We start from the raw sequence: 24,727 nt of genomic DNA, 5'->3' as shown, positions 1-24,727 counted from the left end.
GGGAGATTTGCTACTTTTGAATTAGAATCCCGGACGACATGTGAGGACATATCATTTATTATGTCTCTGACTCTGTGACTCTATTTTCTTTATTTTTTTCCCCTTTTCGTTTTATCCTCTCAGAATTGTTTCCAACCTCAGTCTCTTCTCTTCCTTTGCATTCTCATTGATTTATTTTTTTATACCCATTCAGAGCTGAGGCCGACAAATAACTTCTAAATCACTGGTTCTCAAACCAAGTTGATATTTGTACTCCCAGGAGAGAAGATTTGTGACCAGATTTGAAACTCTTTTTTTCTAAATGAGTTCATAGCACAGGCAGACTCTTCACATACTAGAGCATGTCTGAAATAAGTGTCAGAGCTGAAATGTAAATATGAAATAAATGCTTAAACATGTAGCTATGGTGTAATGTTAGAGTCCACAGAAGACATGTAAATATGAAATAAATGCTTAAACATGTAGCTAGGTGTAATGTTCACAGAAGTGAACCTTTTCAAGCCTGTTTTCTCAACTCGCTGTTTCTCTGCAAGACATTACTCTATAAGCCATATCTCCACAACCGGTGGGTCAAACTGAACAACCAATATGTCAATTTGAAGCTATGATTCCCTGCTTTGACATGACATGAAAAAACGAAAAATCCAATGGCAGTCCCTCAGTCAATTTTGGTCACATTTGTGAAGACGTGTGTCTCTGGTTCTTAATGTCTCCCCTCTCTCTCCAGTGGTCGTACGGGTTCTACCTCACACACAACCAGGGCCAGAGCGGCTTCGAGTTCTTCTTCAAGACCAAAGAGATGAAAAAGAAGTGGCTGGAGCAGTTCGGCATGGCCATGTGAGTATAGTCTTCTGTCTGCGTGTGACGTGTGTGTGTGTGTGTGTGTGTGTGTGTGTGTGTGTGTGTGTGTGTGTGTGTGTGTGTGTGTGTGTGTGTGTGTGTGTGTGTGTGTGTGTGTGTGTGTGTGTGTGTGTGTGTGTGTGTGTGTGTGTGTGTGTGTGTGTGTGTGTGTGTGTGTGTGTGTGTGTGTGTGTGTGTGTGTGTGTGTGTGTGTGTGTGTGTGTGTGTGTGTGTGTGTGTGTGTGTGTGTGTGTGTGTGTGTGTGTGTGTGTGTGTGTGTGTGTGTGTGTGTGTGTGTGTGTGTGTGTGTGTGTGTGTGTGTGTGTGTGTGTGTGTGTGTGTGTGTGTGTGTGTGTGTGTGTGTGTGTGTGTGTGTGTGTGTGTGTGTGTGTGTGTGTGTGTGTGTGTGTGTGTGTGTGTGTGTGTGTGTGTGTGTGTGTGTGTGTGTGTGTGTGTGTGTGTGTGTGTGTGTGCACGTGCGTGCGTGTCTCCTGAAGTGACAGACAGGTGCGATAAGAGGGGAGGGGGGTGTGTTCTTTTGTCTGCGCCGTGTGGGTTTGTCAGAGCGCCAAGAAGACATTTCTCCCGTCCTGTTCGTCGAGTCAGGCCACTCGCTCTCTGACGACGATGACGACGATGATGATGAAGATGTCTGACAGAGCAGTGCAAGCTGTCACACTGTCTGACACAGTTCAGTTACTGTGCTGTACTGTACTGTGCTGTGCTGTAGTAGAAAGTAGTCATTCGTGCAGAATGTCCTATTTCCTAGTTCAACTTTTCAAATGCATACAATGTATAAAAACAAGTTTTGAAATGTATTTTACTATTTTCAAATGTCCAACACTAACATAGGACTGAAGTGCTAAGTGTGTCTTGTATAACTAATCAATATCTACAAATTAACTATAGTAACTAAAGCTTTAAAATAACTGTAGTGGAAAAGTAAGATATTGTTGTAGCTGAGTAGAAGTAGAAGAGTTTGGGCTGTATTTTGCGTCTCATTCCCTAACTTGAGTAAACTAAAGACCTGGAGGCGTGATCAATGCCATGCCAAATGCATTGATCACGCCTCCAGGTCTTTAGTGTGGAAGTGTCCTTGAGCAAGACCTCTGAACCCCTGATTGCTCCTGATGTGCAGGTCGGTGCCTTGCACGGTTTCCTCCACCATCGGAGTATGAATGTGTGAGTGTAATGATCAATCATTGTAAAGCGCCTTGGATAAAAGCACTAAATAAAAACACCATTAACCAATTAGTAAGTAAATCTAGCTCTGCATTTCTGACCCCACAGAGATCATACCAGGAACCTGCAGTATAGTGTTTACAAAATCTGTACAAAATGCATTTCAAGTCATTGTCGGATTTACACATATATAACTTAACACTGGGGACTCGGGGAGTGCAGTGTACACTCACTGTGTCAGGTGTGCGTGCGTGCGTGCGTGCGTGCGTGCGTGCGTGCGTGCGTGCGTGCGTGTGTGAGTGTGTGTGCGTGCGTGCCTCCGTGCGTGCGCGGGCCTTCCCCTCAGAGTTTCATCCGTTCTGTGTGTTTCCTCAGATCCAACATTCGCCCGGAGGACGGGACGTCCAACTCCCACGAGTTCCACATGCACACCTTCGCCCAGATCACCTCCTGCAGCTACTGTCACATGCTGCTGAGGTCTGTCTGTCTGTCTGTCTGTCTGTCTGTCTGTCTGTCTGCCTGTCTGTCTGTCTGTCTGTCTGTCTGTCTGTCTGTCTGTCTGTTGTGGCGGTCCGACAACATTGGATATATAACTCCAAAATGTTCATTTTTCAAGAAATGAAAAATATGCATTTTTCAGGTAATTAAGAAAACCTTATATTTTTTTAAAACAAAGCAATAATACAGCCTCATCAAAGATGGTGTTGTAACTCTATGTAGTGTAAATTACTTCCATGAGAGGGAGAGAGGTGGTGGAGTTAGCTGCTTTATAGCAGACATTTTGAGGGTCCAATGGAGTTGAGGTGTTTTGTCCAAAGCATTTTTTTTACTACTTTCCATTGGTTCAATATTTTCGAAACAACACACAGACGTAAAGGATTGCACTGATTTATGCCAAAAAAAAATCAAAAACCTCAAAAATTCCGTCCGACAGCAACGACTGATACATAATGTTCCTTTAATCCAGTGGTTCACAACATAGTCCAGCCCTAATAATAATAAACTTTATTTGTATAGCACCTTTCATACATAAATGTGGCTCAAAGTGCTTCACAGGGCAAAAATAGAATACAATAAAACATAAGTAGTTAAAATGATAAAACAATGGCAAAGAACAAAATTGAATATAAGAACATAAAATAAATAAAAATAAATAAAAACAAATAAAATAATAATAAAAACACCACATGCAGCAAATCAGTCAGGGCAGGGTAGGAACGTGCACTACTAGCGGCACTAGCGACACTATAGCGCCACTAGCCAGTCAAAGGGCAAACTTCCATCACGTTATAATAATAATAATAATAATAATGAGGGCCTTTGAGATGGGCGTGTGCAAAGTAAATAAGCACTGCTTTGCTGTTTTGTGTGTGTGCGTGTGTCTGCTCTGTTTGTTTGTCACGACAGGGAATTCGACATGCAGACATAATAATCTCACCCTTTGAAGTGTTTTATGTCTTGTCTAGAGTGTCCTCCCCGTCTAAACCCCTCTCTCTCTCTCTCTCTCTCTCTCTCTGTGTCTCTCTCTCTCTCTCTCTCTCTCTCTCTCTCTCTGTGTCTAGTGTCCTCCCCGTCTAAACCACCTGTCTGATCTGTTGTTGTTGTTGTTGTTTTCTCCTGTTCAGGGGCGTCTTCAATCAGGGATATCTGTGTGCCAAGTGTGGACTGGGAGCCCATAAAGAATGCCTGGGGCGCTTTGGCTGCTGCGGAAAAACAGGTGACGCACGAACACACGCACACACACACACACACGCAAACACACGCACACACACACACACACACACACACACAGTGTGAGGAACACACACGTAACGCCCCAGGGATTCGGACTCACCTCCCTTTGACCTCCTCCTCCCACGGGGGAAACCCCATCCGGGACGGTCACGGCACCAATTGTAACGCCCGGGATTCGAACTCGGGCCTCCTCCCGCATGAAAGTCACAACATCTTAACAACCACTAGGCCAAAGGGATATAATTATCCCCCTAGACCGTGAGGAGATATTAGACTTTTGAGGCCTTCAGGCTCTGCTACACACACACACACACACACACACACACACACACACACACACACACACACACTCACACAGTGCGAGGAATGGTGCATGCACACGCGTACAGTAAGCAAGCGCATGTATGCATAGATTACAATCGTCCAAGCACTCTCACACGTGCATGTGGTGCACACATTCAAAAGTCTATATTATATAATATAACTCATATTCCATATATATTGGTATAATATAGTACACATGTATATTGTATAATATATAATATAGTATAGTATGTATAGTTGACATAGATACTCCACTGTTACGTTCTTAGTTTATACATGATTCATGATAACTACTTTATATATGTGATGTATTGCCATGCTTTTGTTTTTGCTTAAATGTAAGTCGCTCTGGATCAAGAGCGTCTGATAAATGCCTAAATTGTAAATTGTAATAATTATGTGGGATGGTGGGAGGTGATGGCAGATACTACAGTCTATAATCTGACACTATTTGCACTCTGATGAGGTGAATAATTTGTTGTTGATGCATGCTCCGGATTACAATTTACAATTCAGGCATTTAGCAGACGCTCTTAATCCAGAGCGATTTACATTAATTATGCAATAACAAAAAAACAGGGCAATAATACATCATATACATAAAAATATATGACGTCACTCTGACGTCCGTCCATGCAGAAACAGACCTCGTGTCACCGCTAAGAAAGGAACTCCTCGTGCCCCTAAAAACCTGCTCAGCATGTCCCGACCGTGTGTGTGTGTGTGTGTGTGTGTGTGTGTGTGTGTGTGTGTTTGTGTGGGGGTGTGTGTGTGTGTGTGTGTGTGTGTGTGTGTGTGTTTGTGTGGGGGTGTGTGTGTGTGTGCGAGTGTGTGTGTACAGTGTACTTCTCTCTAGTAATAGCAATCCACTGTACCAGAACAGAATGTTTTTATGAGCGAACAACTTTTACGATGTGGGTGTGCAAAGTGTGTGTGTGTGCGTGTGTGTGTGTGCGCACGTATGTGTGTGCATGCGGCGTGCGTGCATATAAATGTTTTTTATTTGCGTGTCTTGAGTGTGTTTATATTCGAGAACATGAGTTTTACAATGTCTACATGCTTCTTGTAGACACAGCATTGTGTACGTGTGTGTCTGCATGTTTGTGTGTTTCTGCGTGTGTGTGTGTGTGTGTGTGTGTGTGTGCATATTTTTTTGGAAAATGAAAAGCATCAGGGAAAGAGATAAGTCTCCATAAAAATACATAAATAAACTAGATAAAGTGCCCCTCAGGGCACAGGTCTCCAACAGGCCTGGTCAGGTGGTTGTGGCCTCCTGGTGGCGCTATAATAGGCCTATGTGAAAAGGGTGCCATTTATTCTTGGATGGCAATTGGATGATTTGAGGCATTTTGTTCCAAAAATGTGTTTTGCAAAAAATCCACCTGTCCACCTCTTGTTAATAATATGTGTAGCGGTTTTAAATGTTTAAGACAGAATTAACCACTTTCCTTACAAATGTTTCAATAATTGTCAGATCTATATACAAGCTCACACCGCGTCGCATCGCAACACGCTGTGTGAGCTTGTAGATCGACTATTTTTAAGCTTTGTAATGTGGAAATAACTTTTAAAGGAGAATTCCATGCTAGAAGGCTTTGTAGTTGTTACGTCCCCACCAAAGAGTCCAGGTGTTATTTTGTGCAAAAGTGCATTATTGGCTATTTCCCCTACCATAAGCCCTCAATGAATGCATTGAATTGCATTGAATTGAATTCAGGGCCAGTCCACACCAATGCAACTCCTCTCAACAAAACAGTTTTAATGCCAGGCCAATAATGCAACTCCTTGCAACAAAACAGTTTTAAGGCCAGTCCACACCAATGCAACTCCTTGCAACAAATCAGTTTTAAGGCCAGTCCACACCAATGCAACTCCTTGCAACAAAACAGTTTTAAGGCCAGTCCACACCAATGCAACTCCTTGCAACAAATCAGTTTTAAGGCCAGTCCACACCAATGCAACTCCTTGCAACAAATCAGTTTTAAGGCCAGTCCACACCAATGCAACTCCTTGCAACAAATCAGTTTTAAGGCCAGTCCACACCAATGCAACTCCTTGCAACAAATCAGTTTTAAGGCCAGTCCACACCAATGCAACTCCTTGCAACAAATCAGTTTTAAGGCCAGTCCACACCAATGCAACTCCTTGCAACAAAACAGTTTTAAGGCCAGTCCACACCAATGCAACTCCTTGCAACAAATCAGTTTTAAGGCCAGTCCACACCAATGCAACTCCTTGCAACAAATCAGTTTTAAGGCCAGTCCACACCAATGCAACTCCTTGCAACAAATCAGTTTTAAGGCCAGTCCACACCAATGCAACTCCTTGCAACAAAACAGTTTTAAGGCCAGTCCACACCAATGCAACTCCTTGCAACTGCTATAGTGTTTGTTAATACAATGGTTGCAAGTACAGTTGCGTGAAGGATCTGCATTGATGATTGTCTCATTGGTGTGGTTTGTGAAGGATCTGCATTGATGACTGTCTCATTGGCGTGGTTTGGTCTGCAGAGAGGAGTGCTGATTGTGGAGAACATTTTAACACGCTAAGACACTTGAGGAAACTGGTTGGAATAACGTGTTCCTTCCACGCGCTATACGTCTAACCAGGGAAACTCCCCCCTGTCAGGTGTAAAGGAGCAACTTGGACACTCAGGCATGAAGGAAGCATGAGTTCAAGTCCGTTGCTCTCCCCTTGTCCCCCATATATGGGGACTAGGTTAGTGGAGGGTGTGTAGAGCCCAGGATCACATTAGATGATTGACACAGGGGTGAAAAATGGGTTACAAAGTCGTGGGATAAAAAATAATATATATATATTTAAAAAAAGGACACTTGAGGAGGAGGAGGTGGAGGAGGAGGAGGAGGAGGGCTGTTTGGAATAAACACTGTTGTTGCAACATCGCAAGGCAGGCAGGGTGAGGCGTGACGCTAAGAAACAACCTGAACTAACTCTATAACACACACACACTTGCGCACGCGTGTGTGTGTGTGTGGTGCGATGCAGAGATATGCCATTGTTTGCCTCCAGTCAGTCCACCTGTCTCTCTCTCTCTCTCTCTCTCTCTCTCTCTCTCTCTCTGTGTTATCAGCCCTGCGGGGCAGCAGTGTGTACCAGGTTGTGTAACAGGTCAAAGTTGACTCCGCGCGAACGAACAGGCCATGCCTGGGAGACAAAGAGAGGTGTGTGTGTGCGTACGAGCGTGCACGTGCGTGCGTGTGTGGAGTGGGCTGTTGCCTCATCCACCGGGCGAGCCAATGAGAAGAGCCCGGTGGAGCAAAACCCACAGGTTGGCCCCGCCTCTGACCCCCTCCCTCCCCCCACCTCCACCCCTCCCCTCCCCTCCACCCCTCCCCTCCCTGTCAGGTGAAGAAAGCGAAGCCAGGTCTAAAACAAAGCAGTCCAGTCGCTTGCAAGGTGCACGCCTGTGTGTGTGTGTGTGTAGTGTGTGTGTATGTAATGTATGCATGCGTGTAGTAGTTTTATCTATGCAGATACTATACTGTAGTACAGTACAGCAGCGCGCTAACAATGAGGGACTGTAACTCTCGTGTCGTTCAGAGGAGCGTGGTCGTGTGCGGTAAAGGGTGTGCGTGTCGCACGTGCACGACCCAACGGAGCGTCCAGGTGTGCGTTAAGGGTTGTGTGTGTATTGCGTGCACGGCCCAGCAGAGGAGTGTGGCGTGCGTTAAGGGGTGCGTGTGTATTGCGTGCACGGCCCAGCAGAGGAGCGTGCAGGTGTGTGTTAAGGGGTGCGTGTGTGTTGCGTGCACGGCCGCCGACCGTGCGCTGTCGTCACTCACCGCCAGCCTCTCTCTCTCCAAACTTCTTTCAGATCCGCCCGGTTCCGGCAGAACGCAGGTGAGCAGAACCTCCATGTCCTCGCGAGCGTGGCTGTGTGGCTGTGTGTGGCTGTGTGTGTGTGTGTGTGTGTGTGTGTGTACTGTATGTGCATGTGTGTGTGCGTGCATGGCTGTGTGTGTGTGTGTGTGTGTGTGTGTGTGTGTGTGTGTGTGTGTGTACTGTATGTGCATGTGTGTGTGCGTGCATGGCTGTGTGTGTGTGTGTGTGTGTGTGTGTGTGTGTGTGTGTGTGTGTGTGTGTGTGTGTGTGTGTGTGTGTGTGTGTGTGTGTGTACGTGCGTGCGTGTCACTGTGTGTGTCCGTGTTTATGTGTCCATGTGTGTGTACAGTAGTAGTGTGGTCTGCAAAGCCCTTTCATATCAAGGTCTACTATTTATTATTCTGCAGTTGAGCCACAGAACCACCGTTTACTTTACTCGTTTATTTGGTCGGGACAGTGTACTGTATATTGATGAACATCACATTAAGAATGCAGTGTAAATATACCAGATTTAGCAAGACTTGCTAATTTCCATCTGTAGTCCCCAGACATCAAAACATCAAACAATACAAACAGGACTGACATAACATACAAATACCTAGTACATTTCAAACGTAATAAGACTAGTATAAGAATAAGAAATAAGAAAAGATTAAACTATTAGATAAAACTATTATTAGGGTAGGTTTACTCTAATAATCTCTCTAACACAGCAGTTTGTGACAATAATTATTGATAACTTATTGGCAAGTGACAATAACATTGATTGGTGAGTTTAGGTATATTCATTTTGTATGCTGTGTATTACAGCTTATTGACAATCTTATTGATTACTTATACAATTATTATATAAGTTTGTGGGTCTGAATCTCATCAAACCTCATTAATGGTCAACTTACATCAAATGAGGTTTGATGAGATTCAGACCCACAAACTTATATAAGAATATTGTGTCATCGTCGTTGGGTTTTATCCAACATTTCCATGCTGTGTTGACGTTGCTACCATTAGGAGAGATGATTGACAGGCGAGCGTTGATCAAAGTGATAATTCTTCTACGTTCTCTCTAATTGTGTAGAACGTCTTGTGTAAATTAAGTAATGCAGGTGTTTGACATTAATTCAATAATCTTGAGAGTGGAAAATGTAATCATTTCACGCTTTTTAAGAGTTAACCCATTTAGACCTGACCTTTTTAGACGATTCTACAGATGTCTTCTAAATCCTGACAGTTTTCTGAGAAAATCTCATGTTTCTACGTCAGTGGTTCTCAAAATATTTCATGTCAAGGACCCCAAAAATTATATGTAATTGTTCGCCGACCCACATCTGGAAATATGTTGTTCCAGGGACCCCCCCTGAAGCAAAGATTTGAGTTAAAAACGTTCACTCTGAAGTAAGTTAAATAACATATATTCAAAGATTTGCACCACATTTTCACCATTTTTCAAACAATATGTACCTGGCAGCAAACTCTGATGTCTAGCCGATTAATACGAAAAATGATAAAAGCGGTTCTCTATCGATTGGCCCAAACTGCACCTGCTATGGCGTGATCTTGAATCCCAGAGCAATTATACCCCAAAGTCCTGGAGCCAGTTGCACCACCTCACACTAAGTTAAAACTTAGCCTATAGAATTAAAAGCCATTTAAGCTATAACTAGTGTGAGGTGGTGCAACTGGCTCCAGGAGATGAAGATGATGATGATGAGGAGACGTTGTTGTTCTGTGGGACTTTGAAGTGTTTTCTCCGTGCAGTTTGTCGTAGTTTTCCTGTCTATCAGTGTTGATGTTTATTTAGTGTCCCGTCAATAGTCTTTTTTTGAGTACATTTTTATTTAGTTTTAGTCATAATTTCAGTAGTCTTATTTATAGTTTTAGTCGACTAAATATCATAAGATTTTATACTTGACTAAACCTACAGGTGGTTGCATGCTAGAAATAGCAGATCTACAAGCTATCTGTATCTCAGAAGGATAGTTTGTGAGCTTGTAGATCTGTATTTTCAGCCAGTGGAGGCTGTTGACTCCCTCAGTGACGAACAGTGACAGGGCTGTCAACAACATTAAGACCTCGTTAAGTTATGGGCTTGTACGTAGATCGTCGTGTGTGTGTGTGTGTGTGTGTGTGTGTGTGTGTGTGTGTGTGCGTGTGTGTGCGTGTGCGTGCGCATGTGTGTGTGCGTGCGTCTTATCTGTGCACCTGTCCGTGTGTGTGTTTGTTCAGCTGGTGTCTGCTGTCCTCAGTCTTATCTTGCTGTGTGTGTGTGTGTGTGTAATTGCTCCCGATGTGCGTGTGTGATTATGTGTGTGTGTGTGTGCATGTGCGTGTGTGTGTCCTCGCTCTCATCTCGCTCTCTCTCTTTGCAGGACAAAACACTGAGCCGCCCGGATCGAGACACAGGTGAGGCTCCGTCCGCGACACACACACACACACACACACACACACACACACACACACACACACACACACACACACACACACATCGGGAGCAATTAGGGGTTCAGAGGTGTTATCGTCATAAAATATACGCTATATGCATATTTGCCCTGAGACTCTGTGACGTAAACGTCCCCATTCATTATCAATGGGAATGTAATGTTTGTGTATAGGACAAAAATAGACACTAATAGCTGAATATTGGAGGGGTACAGTAGCTACAGTAGCTACAGTATAGCGCCCCTCAAGTTTCAAATGGTCATATCTTCAACATTTCCCCCCCAATTTCAATGAGCAATACATGATATGAAAGGTTACAGTGTGTAGTTTCATAATATGTAAAGAACTGAAAAAATGACCATGTGGCCCCCTTGTATATTAAACCACTGTCCCTGGTCACAAATGTGCTTTTATTCCATGCATTCATCAACATTCAGACTCCATGCTGCCACTGGAACGCCTGTTAGCCTCCCTCCTCCTCCCCCCCTCCCTCCTTATCCCCCCCAGAGAATGTAATGTCAAGCACATCGACAGGCGAGGCCAATGTCTTTTAATCTCTGCTAAACATGCCCCCCCCCCACCCACCTCATCCCCCCCCCCGCCACCCCCCCTGATGCAGAACATCGTTATTGACCGGCGACCACATCCAGATCAATAAGGGCTTGATTGCCTGGCGTCTCATAAATTGACCTGCATGCATTCATTGCCGCTTGTGGGGTTTTATCTATGTTATTTTTTATATTCTCCTCTGCTTTCAAAGGCACCCATCCTTATCCCATCCTGAACGGGGGACCCGTGTTTAGCATCATGTCGTGCTTTATAGCTATTGAAAAACAGCAGATCTACAAGCTTATAGCGCGCCACCGAGTGGCGCGCTATGAGCTTGTAGGTCTGCTATTTTTGAAAAAAATCGAAGAACGACTGACGTTTTTATAGAATCTGATCTCAGGTCAGAATGGGTTAATAATCAGACCAGTGTGTGTCCCCAGTGGAAACCTCGTATGAATCTGATCTCAGGTCAGAATGGGTTATATATGACACCCGCTGTGGGCCCTTCATGTTTTTCGTACCCCGCGGAGACTCGCTTTTCTCTCTCTCCACGTTGCCAGGTTGTTGTCGTGCTCAACCCTCTCCGGGCTATAGTTAACACACGTTCCACTTTTTACCTCCAACTGGCAGATCTCAGATTTATACTTGGTCATATATATATATACTGTACATATGCAGCGTCGTCGTACGTGTGCTGAAAATAAGATCAAAGTGAGCTTGTAAATCTGATGTTTCTGGTGTGCAAGTATAAGTGCAACCCCAAGTGTAAATCCATATTTGGTGCCTCCAGAGCCTCACAACCACGAGGGAGATGTGTGGTTTTATTTCTCCAGTTAACCCATTCTGACCTGAGATCAGATTCATACGAGGTTTCCCACTGGACACACACTGGTCTGATGAACCCATTCTGACCCGAGATCAGATTCTAAAAAATGTCAGTCGTTCTTCGATTTTTCAAAAAATAGCAGACCTACAAGCTCGTAGCGCGCCACTCGGTGGCGCGATATGAGCTTGTAGATCTGCTGTTTTTCAATAGGTAAAGCATAACATGATGCTAACACCAAAATGGGTGCCCGGTCAGAATGGGTTAAGCCTTGTTTACATTCCACTAGTTTTGCAATGAGCGTTTCTCATTGCTTTTCCATATAAATAATCGATCATTTCAGTAGCAAGAGATTCACAATGTCTTCTAAGTGTAGTCAACCAGGCCTGCAGTAGTATAGGCTATGCACTGGACAAAATGTGCATGGCATTATTTCAATAAACTAGAAATACAAGGAAATGAGGGAGAACTATAGAAAAAGTGCCCCTCGGGGCACACAGGTCTCCACCAGGCCAGGTCAGGTTGTGGCCTCCTGGTGGCGCTATAATAGGCCAATGTGAAAAGGGTGGAATATAGTCCTCAGCCTATAGTAGGAAAGTCTGTGATTGATTTCACGTAAATTGCACGCTGCGTTCATGATTTGAGGCATTTTGTTTCAAACGGGCCAATCCTGCAAACTTGAAAGCCAATGTTGGCCAATTAGGATGGAATATGAAATATCGGGAGACGGGAGAGACTAAATTAACGATTTCACTTTGTCTGGAAACTTTTCACGCACACTCCCTGGATGCCAACGATGAAAACCTCTGACCCAAACTTTCCAGAACGGCCTGTTATAGCGCCACCATTCATTTATTTAATATCACTCCTCCATATTTTGTGTTGGGCGGACAAGACAGATATCACGTAGCGAATAAACACCTCTGACTGAAACCACCCCCCTCCACCCCCACCCCCACCCCCCCCCACACACACACACACACACCCCTCACAGCGTCTCTAATATCTCATCGCCCACAGCATGTTGGAGAGAGAGAGAGAGAGAGAGAGCACTTTTACTATTCATTAGGAATATTATGACTAATGACTTACTTCTTGCCAAGGGGAACAAACCAACAAAGAGGTGTGTGTGTGTGACTGTGTGTGTGTGTGTGTGTGTGTGTGCCACTGTGTGTGTGTGTGTGTGTGTGTGTGTGTGGGTATGTGCGTGTGTGTGTGTGTGTGCGTGTGTGTGTGTGTGTGTGTGTGTGTGTGTGTGTGTGTGTGTGTGTGTGTGTGTGTGTGTGTGTGTGTTGTTTATGTGTACACTGTGCACGTATATATATATAGACTCATTACACCTATTTGGGCCACAATGGAATAGGCTATTAGTGGAGCAGCGAAGGCACTTCTTCTGCATGACAAACATGCCCTTCAGACCCGGACACACACACACGCACACGCACACACACACACACACACACACACACACACACACACACACACACACACACACACACACACACACACACACACACACACACACACAGTGTTGGCATCATGTCATGCTTTAGCTATTGAAAAATAGCAGATCTACAAGCTCATAGCGCGCCACCGAGTGGCGCGCTATGAGCTTGTAGGTCTGCTATTTTTGAAAAATCGAAGAGCGACTGACATTTTTAGAATCTGATCTCAGGTCAGAATGGGTTAATCAGACCAGTGTGTGTCCAGTGTAAACCTGGTATGAATCTGATCTCAGGTCAGAATGTGTTAACCCTGTGGTCTCATGCAGGTCTGCCCAAGATGCTGGTCATCAGGAGCTACTTCGGCGTGCCCAGCCCCGCCTCCGGCCCGCCCCTCACCGTCCACAGCGGTGACATCATCGAGCTGATGTGCGCCGACGTTCACAGTCCGTGGTGGCAGGTAAATGGTGCATTTATATAGCGCCTTTATCCAAGGCGCTTTACATATTACATTCACATTCACCCATTCTCACACACATTCACACACCGATGGCGGTGGAAACCATGCAAGGCACCAACCTGCACATCAGGAGCAATCAGGTGTTCAGAGTCTTGCTCAAGAACACTTCGACAGTATAACTCTGGGGGAACCCACAGGGTTCGAACCGGCAACCTTACGGTTACCATCCAGCCACTCTACCGCTGATCCACCGCTGCAGGTCGGTGTCTCTCTACCCCCCCCCCCCCCCCCCTCTCTCTCTCTCTCTCTCTCTCTCGTGCGTTGCGTGCGTGTGTGCGATGGTATACATTTGCCATGACAGCGCTGACCGCTCAATAGTCATCTCCATGAGGTTCAGGTTCAGGGGAGGAGAGATACACTTATAATGACACAGTAGACATGGCCCACAGCGGATGAGACCCCCCCACCCCACCCCCCCCTCGCGGCCCACGGCGGATAAGAAGACCCCTCCCTCCCTCCCCCACCCCCCCCCCCCCCTCTCAGTCCCGTCGTCCTGTTCCAGACAAAGTGAAATCGATCAGCGTTCATTTCGTCTCTCCCGTCTCAGCGACCGACCATCTGTTTACTCCGACGACAACGTTACAGCGGCTTTTAATCAGTACCGCGGAGGCGCTATCAGGGAGGGGGGGGGGGATGGGGGGGGGGGGTGGGAGCATGGGGGGGACCGTCGGCTGGGATGATGGGGGGTGGTGGGGGGGGGTGGGGTGGGGAGGACTGCAACCATGAGAGAGAGCGATAAAATGTCATTTGGGAGAGAGAATGAGGATGAATGAATCACAGGACTGAAGGTGGCCTCGCAATGTCTGTGACACCATCAGAAGGATGATACTGTACATACTGTACATGACTGCTTCTGTAACCTCTTCTTCTGTCAAGGTCCCCCGAGAAGATAACATCTATGGTTAAAACAAATATATATATATATTACAAATGTTTGACCTTTTTGTAGATTAGAGCTTGCAGCGTGCAGGCTCATTGTGACGCGATGTGAGCTTTTCAGGTTTCTGCCCGATAACAGTGATAGTTCCATTGTACAGTGATAGTTCCATTGTACAGTGATAGTTCCATTGTACAGTAATATTTCCATTGTACAGTGATAGTTTTGTGCACATTGACGTGGTGTGTGATAGTTCCATTGTACAGTGATAGTTCCATTGTACAGTGATAGTTCCATTGTACAGTGATAGTTTTGTGCACATTGACGTGGTGTGTGATAGTTCCATTGTACAGTGATAGTTGATGTGGTGTGTAATAGTTCCATTGTACAGTGATAGGACTCTCTCTCTCTCTCTCCCTCTCTCTCTCTCTCTCCGCTCCACCAGGCACCATTTCTTTCAACAACAATAATTGTTAACTAACTTAGGGGCCGTAATAAAAATGAGGACCGTTCTTGCGAGACTAATTGTTTGTGAGTTAATTGTTTGTGAGTTCTGGGGATACGTTGGGGGGGGGGGGGTGTGGAGGGGGTGGTTGGGGGGGAGCGCAGCCAGACGAAACGAACGTAACCCAATTATCTCTCGTTCTCTTCCAGGGCAAGATCCTGTCGACGAAGGAGGTTGGCTTCTTTCCAAGCGATGCCGTCAAGCCCTGTCCATGTGTAAGCACATAACTCCCTTCTCTCTCTGTCCATAAGCAGATAACTCCCTTCTCTCTCCCTGTCCATGTGTAAGCACATAACTCCCTCTTCTCAACTATATTCTTTCAGAGCGAACGTTTTTAACTCGTATCTTTGCTTCTGGGGGGTCCCTGGAAGTACATTTTCAAATGGGGGTCGGTGGCCAATTACATATAATTCTGGGGGTCCTTGAAATGAAATATTAAGAACCACTGATATAGAATCATAGGTATTTCAGAAAACTGTCAGGATTTAGAAGAACTGCGAGTGCTTTTTCTACCCCTGATAGGGTCTTACATGTCGTTGAACCACTTTCTTTTGTTTTTCTATGTCTCTTACCCAATCCTCCCCCAGCTGTGTTGAACTTGAACTGTGGTGAACTTCTTGTGCAACTCACTAACTCACTGGCACTGGTCCCACACACACACACACACACACACACACACATAGTCACACACACACACACACACACACACACACACACAAGGGCTTTATTGGCATGAGAAAACATACGTTTACATTGCCAAAGCAGAAAGAACAATACAGCAATACAATCAAAACAAAAATTATGTACATTTGAAGGTCAGAATCTTCAATAGATCAAATTCTATGTACCAAGATCACTCAATGCAGGTATAGTGCAGGAATATACACACACACACACACACACACACACACACACACACACACACACACACACACACACTCCACTTCTTTTCCCAACTCCGAACAGGTGCGTTTATTATTATTTATTTTTATTTTTTGGTATTTCTAATGACCCCGTGCAGGTGTATGGACAGCCTAATGACCCCCCCCCCTCCCCAATAAAGCACACTAATGTCACGCTTATCTTTACGAGGGCATTAACCCATTTAGGCCTGAGGTCGAAATTATAAAATAAAAATGTCTTCAAAATCCTGAAATACCTCATGTTTCTGTATCATGTCAAGGACCCCCCAAAATTATCTGTAATTGGCCACCGACCCCCATCTGAAAATATGTTGTTCCAGAGACCCCCAACCCCAAACGCAGAAGCAAAGATACGAGTTTAAAAAAAACCTACGCTGTGAATGAATATATCTATTCAAAGATTTTCACGTGTTTTCAGAATTTATTTAAAAAAAGAATAGCAGATCTACAAGCTCTTTTGTTCAACAGCTAAAAGTTTAAAATGACGGTTTAAAAGCTGTAAGGTGACACGGACGTCTTCCAGGTCTTAACAGGTTAAACGGAGACGGCTAATCTAACTGGAGGACTCGCATACCTGAAGCGTGCGTGTGCGCGTGTGTGTGTGTGTGTGTGTGTGTGTGTGTGTGTGTGTGTGTGTGTGTGTGTGTGTGTGACTGTGTGCACGCCATGCAGTCATAATGTCTGGCTCAGATACGTCAGTGAGTGACAGCTAGCTGATGTGTTATCGTGTGTGTGTGTGTGTGTGCGCGCGCATGCATCAGTTAGTGACAGCTAACTTGTGTGTGTGTGTGTGTGTGTGTGTGTGTGTGTGTGTGTGTGTGTGTGTGTGTGTGTGTGTGTGTGTGTGTGTGTGTGTGTGTGTGTGTGTGTGTGTGTGTGTGTGTGTGTGTGTGTGTGTGTGTGTGTGTGTGTGTGTGTGTGTGTGTGTGTGTGCGTGCGTGCGTGCGTGCGTGCGTGTGTGTGCGTGCGTCAGTGAGTGACAGCTCACTGACGTGTTTTTGGTTTGTTGAAACCTTGGATGACCATAATTATTATTTTAACCCATTTAGACCTGAGGGCGATTCTAAAAAAAATGCATATTTCTAAATCCTGACCCTGAAAAATATTTCTAATATTTATTCAACAATTACAAAAGAAGAAAAAAAGGTTACATTGCTACTGTACTCTACTGTACATAGCAATAACAACGCTAAAAATGTGCCCGTTTCTGACCCATGTTAAGTTATTGATTTTGTTTTTTCATGTAATATGAAAGCAGGGAATCATAGCTTCAAATCGACATATTGGTTGTTCAGTTTGACCCACCAGTTCTGGAGATATGGCTTATAGAGTAATGTCTGGCAGAGAAACAGAGAGTTGAGAAAACAGGCTTGAAAAAGGTTCACTTCTGTGGTCTCTAACATTACACCTATAGCTACATGTTTATGCATTTATTTCATATTTACATGTCGATTTCTGCTCAGACACTTATTTCACACTCTAGTATGTGAAGAGTCTGCCTGTGCTATTAACTCATTTTAGAAGCAAAGATTTGAGTTAAAAAAACGTTTGCTCTGAAAGAATATATATCCAAAGATTTGCGCCACATTTTCACGACTTTTCTAAAATAGCAGATCTACAAGATTTTTCAATAGCAAGGGTTACATAATGCTTAATGCAAAAAACACCAAAAGGAGTTTTCCCGTCCTGAATGCTAACATTCTCTCTTCATGTGTCCCCTGGCTGTGCAGGTACCGAAGCCCATCGACTACTCCACACAACCCTGGTACGTTGTTCTGTTCTGTTCTGTTCCCATAGTCCCATATCAGTGGCGTGCACTGATATACACTAGGGGGTGCTAGAGCACCACCTGCCCTTGCCCTCTGGACAGCAATGTGCCCTTTTTGAAGCTTCTAATATATTATTTATGCCCCGACATCTATAAATGTAACACTATTAAGGCAACCGGCCGGTTCCACACACTGCACAAGGTGCCCCTTTTTTCACTTGAGCACCTGCCCCTCTAAATGTCTGTGCACGCCACTGACCCCTGACCCCTGCCCCTCTAAATGTCTGTGCACGCCACTGACCTGCCCCTCTAAATGTCTGTGCACACCACTGACCCTGGTACTGTTGTTGTTCTGTTCCCCAGTCAGAGCTGTTCCCTGTCCCACAACCTGTTAAATATTAACACGAGGCATTGCTTTTGTTGACACTGTTTTGAACACTTACATAATGTGTGTGAAATGGACAACAGAATGTGCCACAGACGCCCCCCAGAGAAAGACCCGTTAACCATAAACTAAGTGGTGTTGTTGTAATAAAGTTTGCTTATGAGTGACATGGGTGCAGAGGACACAGTTTTGGCCTTTTGGACTATTTTCTTCTGAAACACTTCTTGGACAATAACAAAAGCTTAAGCACGACTTCTTCTCGTAGACTTTAGCTCAGCATTTAACACAATACAGCCACATCTCTTATACACTCCGATTGCCCGGGGGTTATTTAATCCATTTAATTAATAGCGCCCAATCGATTTATAGCAACAGTGTGTGTCAGGTTCGCCGGGCCCATGGAGAGACTACAGGTGTAGTTACACCTGTTGTTGTGTGTGTCAGGTTAGCGGGCCCATGGAGAGACTACAGGTGTAGTTACACCTGTTGTTGTGTGTGTCAGGTTAGCGGGCCCATGGAGAGACTACAGGTGTAGTTACACTTGTTGTTGTTGTTGTTTGTGTTAGGTTAGCGGTGCCCATGGAGAGACTACAGGTGTAGTTACACCTGTTGTTGTGTGTGTCAGGTTAGCGGGCCCATGGAGAGACTACAGGTGTAGTTACACCTGTTGTTGTGTGTGTCAGGTTAGCGGGCCCATGGAGAGACTACAGGTGTAGTTACACCTGTTGTTGTTGTGTTTGTATCAGGTTCGCTGGGCCCATGGAGAGACTACAGGTGTAGTTACACCTGTTGTTGTTGTTTGTGTGTCAGGTTCGCCGGGCCCATGGAGAAGCTACAGGTGTAGTTACACCTGTTGTTGTGTGTGTCAGGTTAGCTGGGCCCATGGAGAGACTACAGGTGTAGTTACACCTGTTGTTGTTGTGTTTGTATCAGGTTCGCCGGGCCCATGGAGAGACTACAGGTGTAGTTACACCTGTTGTTGTTGTTTGTGTGTCAGGTTCGCCGGGCCCATGGAGAAGCTACAGGTGTAGTTACACCTGTTGTTGTGTGTGTCAGGTTAGCTGGGCCCATGGAGAGACTACAGGTGTAGTTACACCTGTTGTTGTTGTGTTTGTATCAGGTTCGCCGGGCCCATGGAGAGACTACAGGCGGAGGCGGAGCTTATCAACCGGGTCAACAGCACGTACCTGGTCCGACACCGTAGCCGAGAGTACACCGAGTACGCTATTAGCATCAAGTGAGTGCACGTGTGTACACACACACACACACACACACACACACACACACACCTTCTCTTTCGAGAAGGGGGTTATAACCTCGGATCGATGGCGGTGATGACATTTTCATGTCACGGACCCCCAAAAATGATGATATGTAATAGAACGTTCGCTCTGAAAGAAAACATACATTCAAAGATTTGCACTGGATTTTCAAGAGATTTTTCGAATAACTCATAATTCAGAGTGCGTTACGCTGCCCCCTGCCTGCAGGTACAGCAACGACGTGAAGCACATCAAGATCCTCACCACGTCGGGATGCTTCCACATCGCTGAGAACAAGAAGTTCAGGAGCATTTCAGTGAGTTGGTCCTTTTTTCTATTTTGCGTGTCTTAACCCATTCTGACCTGAGATCAGATTCATACGAGGTTTCCACTGGACACACAGTGGTCTGATGAACCCATTCTGACCTGAGATCAGATTCATACAAGGTTTCCACTGGACACACAGTGGTCTGATGAACCCATTCTGACCTGAGATCAGATTCTAAAAATGTCAGTCGTTCGTCGATTTTTTTCAAAAATAGCAGACCTACAAGCTCGTAGCGCGCCACTCGGTGGCGCGCTATGAGCTTGTAGATCTGCTATTTTTCAATAGCTAAAGCATAACATGATGCTATAACACCAAAATGGGTTCCCGGTCAGAATGGGTTAAGTACCAGGTCTTATTACCTAACTTGAGTAAACTAAAGACCTGGAGGCGTGATCAATGCTCTTTGGACACTCCAAAGTTCCCCACAAGTTAGGGAATAAGACCTGGTACTTAAGACACGCAAAATACAGCCCTATGTCTCTATGTCTCTCTTCTCTGTGTCTCTCTCTCTCTCTCTCTCTCTCTCTCTCTCTCTCTCTCTCTCTCTCTCTCTCTCTCTCTCTCTCTCTCTCTCTGTCTCTGTCTCTGTCTCTGTCTTCTGTCTCTGTCTTAATGAAGTACTGTCAACTAATAGACACAAAAATAAAAAAATTGTGGCACTCCATCTTTAAGAGTGTCTGCTAATTGCCTAAATTGTAATTGTCCATGGTCTGTGCCTTTGCCTGTGCGTGTGTGTGTGTGTGTGTGCGTGTGTGTGTGTGTGTGTGTGTGTGTGTGTGTGTGTGCGCGTGCGCGTGAAGGAGTTGATAGAGTACTACAAACACCATTCTCTGAGGGAAGGGTTCCGGAGTTTGGACACGACACTGCAGTATCCGTACCGGGAACCGGAGAACGCTGCCATGCTGCGCGCTAACCGGCCCGGTTGTGGAAACGGTCAGTACCTTTTTAAAGTTTAAACGGTTCTATTTCCGGGATCAAACAATCGTTGTTTCAGGTCCCACTGCCGTGTTTTAACCCATTATACTGCCTCATTGTACATGATTTTTGTTTTTTCATGTCATATGGAAGCAGGGAGTAATGACATATTGGTTGTTCAGTTTGACCCACCAGTTTTGGAGGTATGGCTTATAGAGTAATGTTTGCAGAAAATTGCAGAAAACAGCGAGTTGAGAAAACAGGCTTGAAAGGTTCACTTCTGTGGTCTCTAGCATTACACCTAGCTACATGTTTAAGCATTTATTTCATATTTACATGTCGATTTTAGCTCTGACACTTATTTCAGACATGCTCTAGTATGTGAAGAGTCTGCCTGTGCTATTAAAAGCTGTAATTTGCGCGATGGCAGTCTCTCAGTCAAATCTGAGAGACAGGCAAGAAGACGGCCAGCTCCTCTTTCACGTTTAACTTTTTTCTACAAACATATCCGGACCCCCTATAGGCTAGGGTACCATTCAATGGGGGACTGTAGCCTAATGCAGGTCAAACCGTGGGCCCTTCAAGAAAATGTTTGAAAATCACTGCTAGAGTGGTAAAAGTCTCCTTTTATGGGGGTCCTTGGCATATCTTTTCAAATGGGGGGTCTGCAGGCTAATGAGGGTCATTTTAGGGGTCCTTGACATGGAAATGTTTGAGAACCACTGAGTTCTATAGAATAGATGATTGTATGATAATAAACACACATGAAATAAAGTAAAAAAACAACTTCTGCAGCATTTCTGGGGCTGATTTTGAGCTCTCTGAATTCTGATTCTGTGAAAAAGGCAACACAACACATGCAGTTATAATTCTTCTGACCCACATACATATTTTATTTTGTACACCTACGTACTTAGTTGGTTATACCAACGTATTATTTAAACACATTCACATTCCTGGATTGTGTTAAAACACCACAGTGTGTGAGCCAGCCAGGTGCTACACAGCACAGCCCAGCACACGCGGTTCCAGTTATTCTAGCATAATGAGAGATTATGAGTCATCCAGCAATCAGTCGCTAAATGAGATTTCATTTGAGCACCATATGCTCCTGTGCGCACGCAGCCGCGCACATGAATGTGTGCGCATGTGCGCGTAGAAGTGTGTGCGTGCGTGCGCGACTGTGTGTGCGTGCGTGCGCGCCCACGTTCGTGTGAAGCCAAAGCGAAAAAAGCTAAACTTCGGTGGTCTGTTTGCTAAAAGACACATCACAAGTGTTTCAACAAAAAAATGCCAGCAGCTTGGAGCACTTTCTGTTCACTTTCTGTTCACACTGTCGCTCAAACTCAAACACTCTAGAAAACACATTTCCCGCTCCCAGACATCAACCAAAAAAGGAAAAGTTAAATAAGACGTTTATAGTCCATTTTGGTCGGGAACCCCTTTTGGTGTTTTAACTATAAGCATTATTTATTAGCTATTGAAAAATAGCAGATCTACAAGCTCGAGTGGCGCGCTACGAGCTTGTAGATCTGCTATATATTTTTTTAATATCGTGAAAATGAGGCACAAATCTTTGAATATATATTCTTTCAGAAGACTTTTTTTTAACAGCAATGTCCGTGTTCACCTATGTGTTGGTTAATGAGCCAATGACAACGAGTACCAGTAGGGGCGCTGTTGTTGCCTGCTAATGAGAGAGAGAGAGGAGAGGAGGAGGGTGGGGGGGAGAGGGGAGTTAATCGCACCACTCAGTTCACACGGTGTGATTTTATTTCGACGTCAGGTCCGAATGGATTAGTCACGGCGAGTCCTGTGTAAACACAGATGTTGTGTTTATATCATTCTCGCTTGTCTTCTTGTGTCTCCAAGGATCTCTTCTATCGTCCAGAACTAACTAACTATCCTCTCTCTAGCTCCCTCGCCAACTTCATTTATTTTATGACATACACAAAAGACAGCTTTGTTTTGTTTTATTTTTTCGTTCGTTCGCCTCCAGCACCGTTGAGAGAGATGCTAATTATTCGTTATGGTTTTTTGTTGTTGTGTTTGGACAGCTTTTCAGACGCCTTATGTGGAGAGAGAGAGAGAGAGAGAGAGAGAGAGAGGGAGAGAGAGAGAGAGGGAGAGAGAGAAAGAGAGAGAGGGGGAGGGGGGGAGGGAGAGAGAGAGGGAGAGGGAGAATACCGTAGTTGTCAAACTCAACGTTTAGCACAGCAATTAATATCCATATAACGCTGAGCGTGTACAAACGGAACCAGATCCAAACCACTGCACACTAAATGGAACAGAGCCTTAATTAGTATATCATCGCTAACACCTGTGAAGGACGTATAATTATATAGGGGAGTTATTCTGTGTGTATATATTATAGAGCATATAATTATTGGTAAATGGTGCATTTATATAGCACCTTTATCCAAGGCGATTTATCCAGAGATTGTGCATTGCATTCACCCATTCATTCACACACACACACACACACACACACACACACACACACACACACACACACACACACACACACACACCGATGGCGGCGGAAACCATGCAAGGCACCAACCTGCACATCGGGAGCGATTTAGGCCCAATCCCAATTCGTTTTTTAACCCTATACCCCTCAGCCCTTGCCCCTTCCCCTTGTCCCTACATAATGAGTGTCAAGGGGTAGGGAGATAAATCATCCCCCTAGGAATTGGAACGTCCCTAAATATTGAAGGTCCCTTGTAGATATTGATATACAACCTGTTCTCAGAAAATAGCTGATCTGCAAGCTCACTACCAGTGGTCCCCAAACTTTGATGGCATTTCTGTCTCTAGGACCCCCAATTTATATTGTAATATCAATGTCAATTAACTCTGAGTGTACAAACTATCATTTAGCCCATAACCCACTTTGGAAACTGCTTTCCATTTGATTTAAGCTGTAGAGATGGAACGTAAATATAACATTGCTGTGGTTATGATGAAATAAATATATTGTAATTTTGACTCATGTTGGTAGCCCACCATGCAGAATGTAATTCAGCTAGATATAGCTCATTCTGACACCTGCTCAACAGTTGTACCTGATTCATTGATTATTGTATTAACAGTTTGTATAGCATGGGTACAGATATAGGGTTAGAAAAAGGAAAAACAATTTACAGTATAGAAAGAAGGGGCTGTGGTCACTGGTCATTGTTTTTAATCATTAAGAACAGAGTAACTTTCTATCAATAAAAATGCCATCGTGATTCATCTCCATCCAATGTACAGTCTGCACAGCAGCTTGCAATCTGTTTCCATAGCTGGTTTGCCTGGGGGGAAAAACAACAAGATTGCTAATTAGTTATGTAAGTTTTACAACTTGTGGGGATTAGCTTGACATTGGTCATGATAAAACCATAGCTATCACTGCAGCGAGTAGCCAACGTTATGCAGCGTCAGCGTTATGTAGGTACAGTAGGCTATTTCACGGCTTTTAAGAGCTCCAAATGTTGACATATCGTGGTCTGGGGGGTCGGACTGATGCCTGCTAATAAGCTAGCTTGCATCCGAGTTGTACCACCGGCGCACCGGCGATAAATAAAAAAGAATAATGCGCCGATGCGGTGCCAAATGAATGGGTAACGTTGTATGAATGCAACGCCGTATCGGCGTATCATATCGTTAGTTCACGTGAGGTAACGTTAACCTTTGCTAGAGATTGTGATATTTTTGGCGATGCAGATTGTTAATACATTCAAATAATATTGGTTATTATAATATTTTTCCATAATAAAGGACATAAAAGCCTCGTCCGCCTTTCAGCCCTCAGTGATGTTGCTCCGTCTTAAGTCCCGTCGAGACATCCCTTCAAACGAAGGGGATTCTACCCCTCGCCCTTGGCCCTACCCCTCCATCCAAAGACAATTGAGATAACCCTTCCCCCTCACGTGAACGCGCATAAGCAAGGGCAAGGGCTAAGGGCCAGGACGAAGGGAGGAATTGGGATTGGGCCTTAGAGTCTTGCTCAAGGACACTTCGGCACTGACTCTGGGTGAGGAGCCCACAGGGATCGAACCGGCAACCTTGTGCAGGTTACCA

General features: G+C 44.7%; 1 protein-coding gene across 2 annotated transcripts in view; it reads left to right on the top strand.

Moving 5' to 3' along the window:
• The window catches only part of vav3 (vav guanine nucleotide exchange factor 3), a 134,344-nt gene that overhangs the window by 104,986 nt on the left and 4,631 nt on the right, over window positions 1-24,727 (top strand). Inside the window, exons 15-26 of one of the 2 annotated variants that reach the window (XM_080793952.1) lie at window positions 728-837; window positions 2,398-2,499; window positions 3,648-3,739; window positions 7,916-7,941; window positions 10,293-10,326; window positions 13,506-13,636; window positions 15,228-15,293; window positions 17,732-17,766; window positions 18,965-18,992; window positions 19,303-19,391; window positions 19,645-19,732; window positions 20,545-20,677. In XM_080793952.1, coding sequence (XP_080650078.1) covers window positions 728-837; window positions 2,398-2,499; window positions 3,648-3,739; window positions 7,916-7,941; window positions 10,293-10,326; window positions 13,506-13,636; window positions 15,228-15,293; window positions 17,732-17,766; window positions 18,965-18,992; window positions 19,303-19,391; window positions 19,645-19,732; window positions 20,545-20,677 — 934 coding nt within the window. Of the gene's footprint in view, window positions 1-727; window positions 838-2,397; window positions 2,500-3,647; window positions 3,740-7,915; window positions 7,942-10,292; window positions 10,327-13,505; window positions 13,637-15,227; window positions 15,294-17,731; window positions 17,767-18,964; window positions 18,993-19,274; window positions 19,392-19,644; window positions 19,733-20,544; window positions 20,678-24,727 lie in introns of both variants that reach the window. The other variant, XM_080793951.1, reaches the window with a different exon arrangement.

The sequence above is a fragment of the Protomyctophum bolini genome (assembly GCF_963924005.1).
Source record: "Protomyctophum bolini genome assembly, chromosome: 21".
In the NCBI taxonomy this organism is placed as follows: Eukaryota; Metazoa; Chordata; class Actinopteri; order Myctophiformes; family Myctophidae; genus Protomyctophum; species Protomyctophum bolini.
This window is presented reverse-complemented; position numbering and strand designations above follow the sequence as displayed.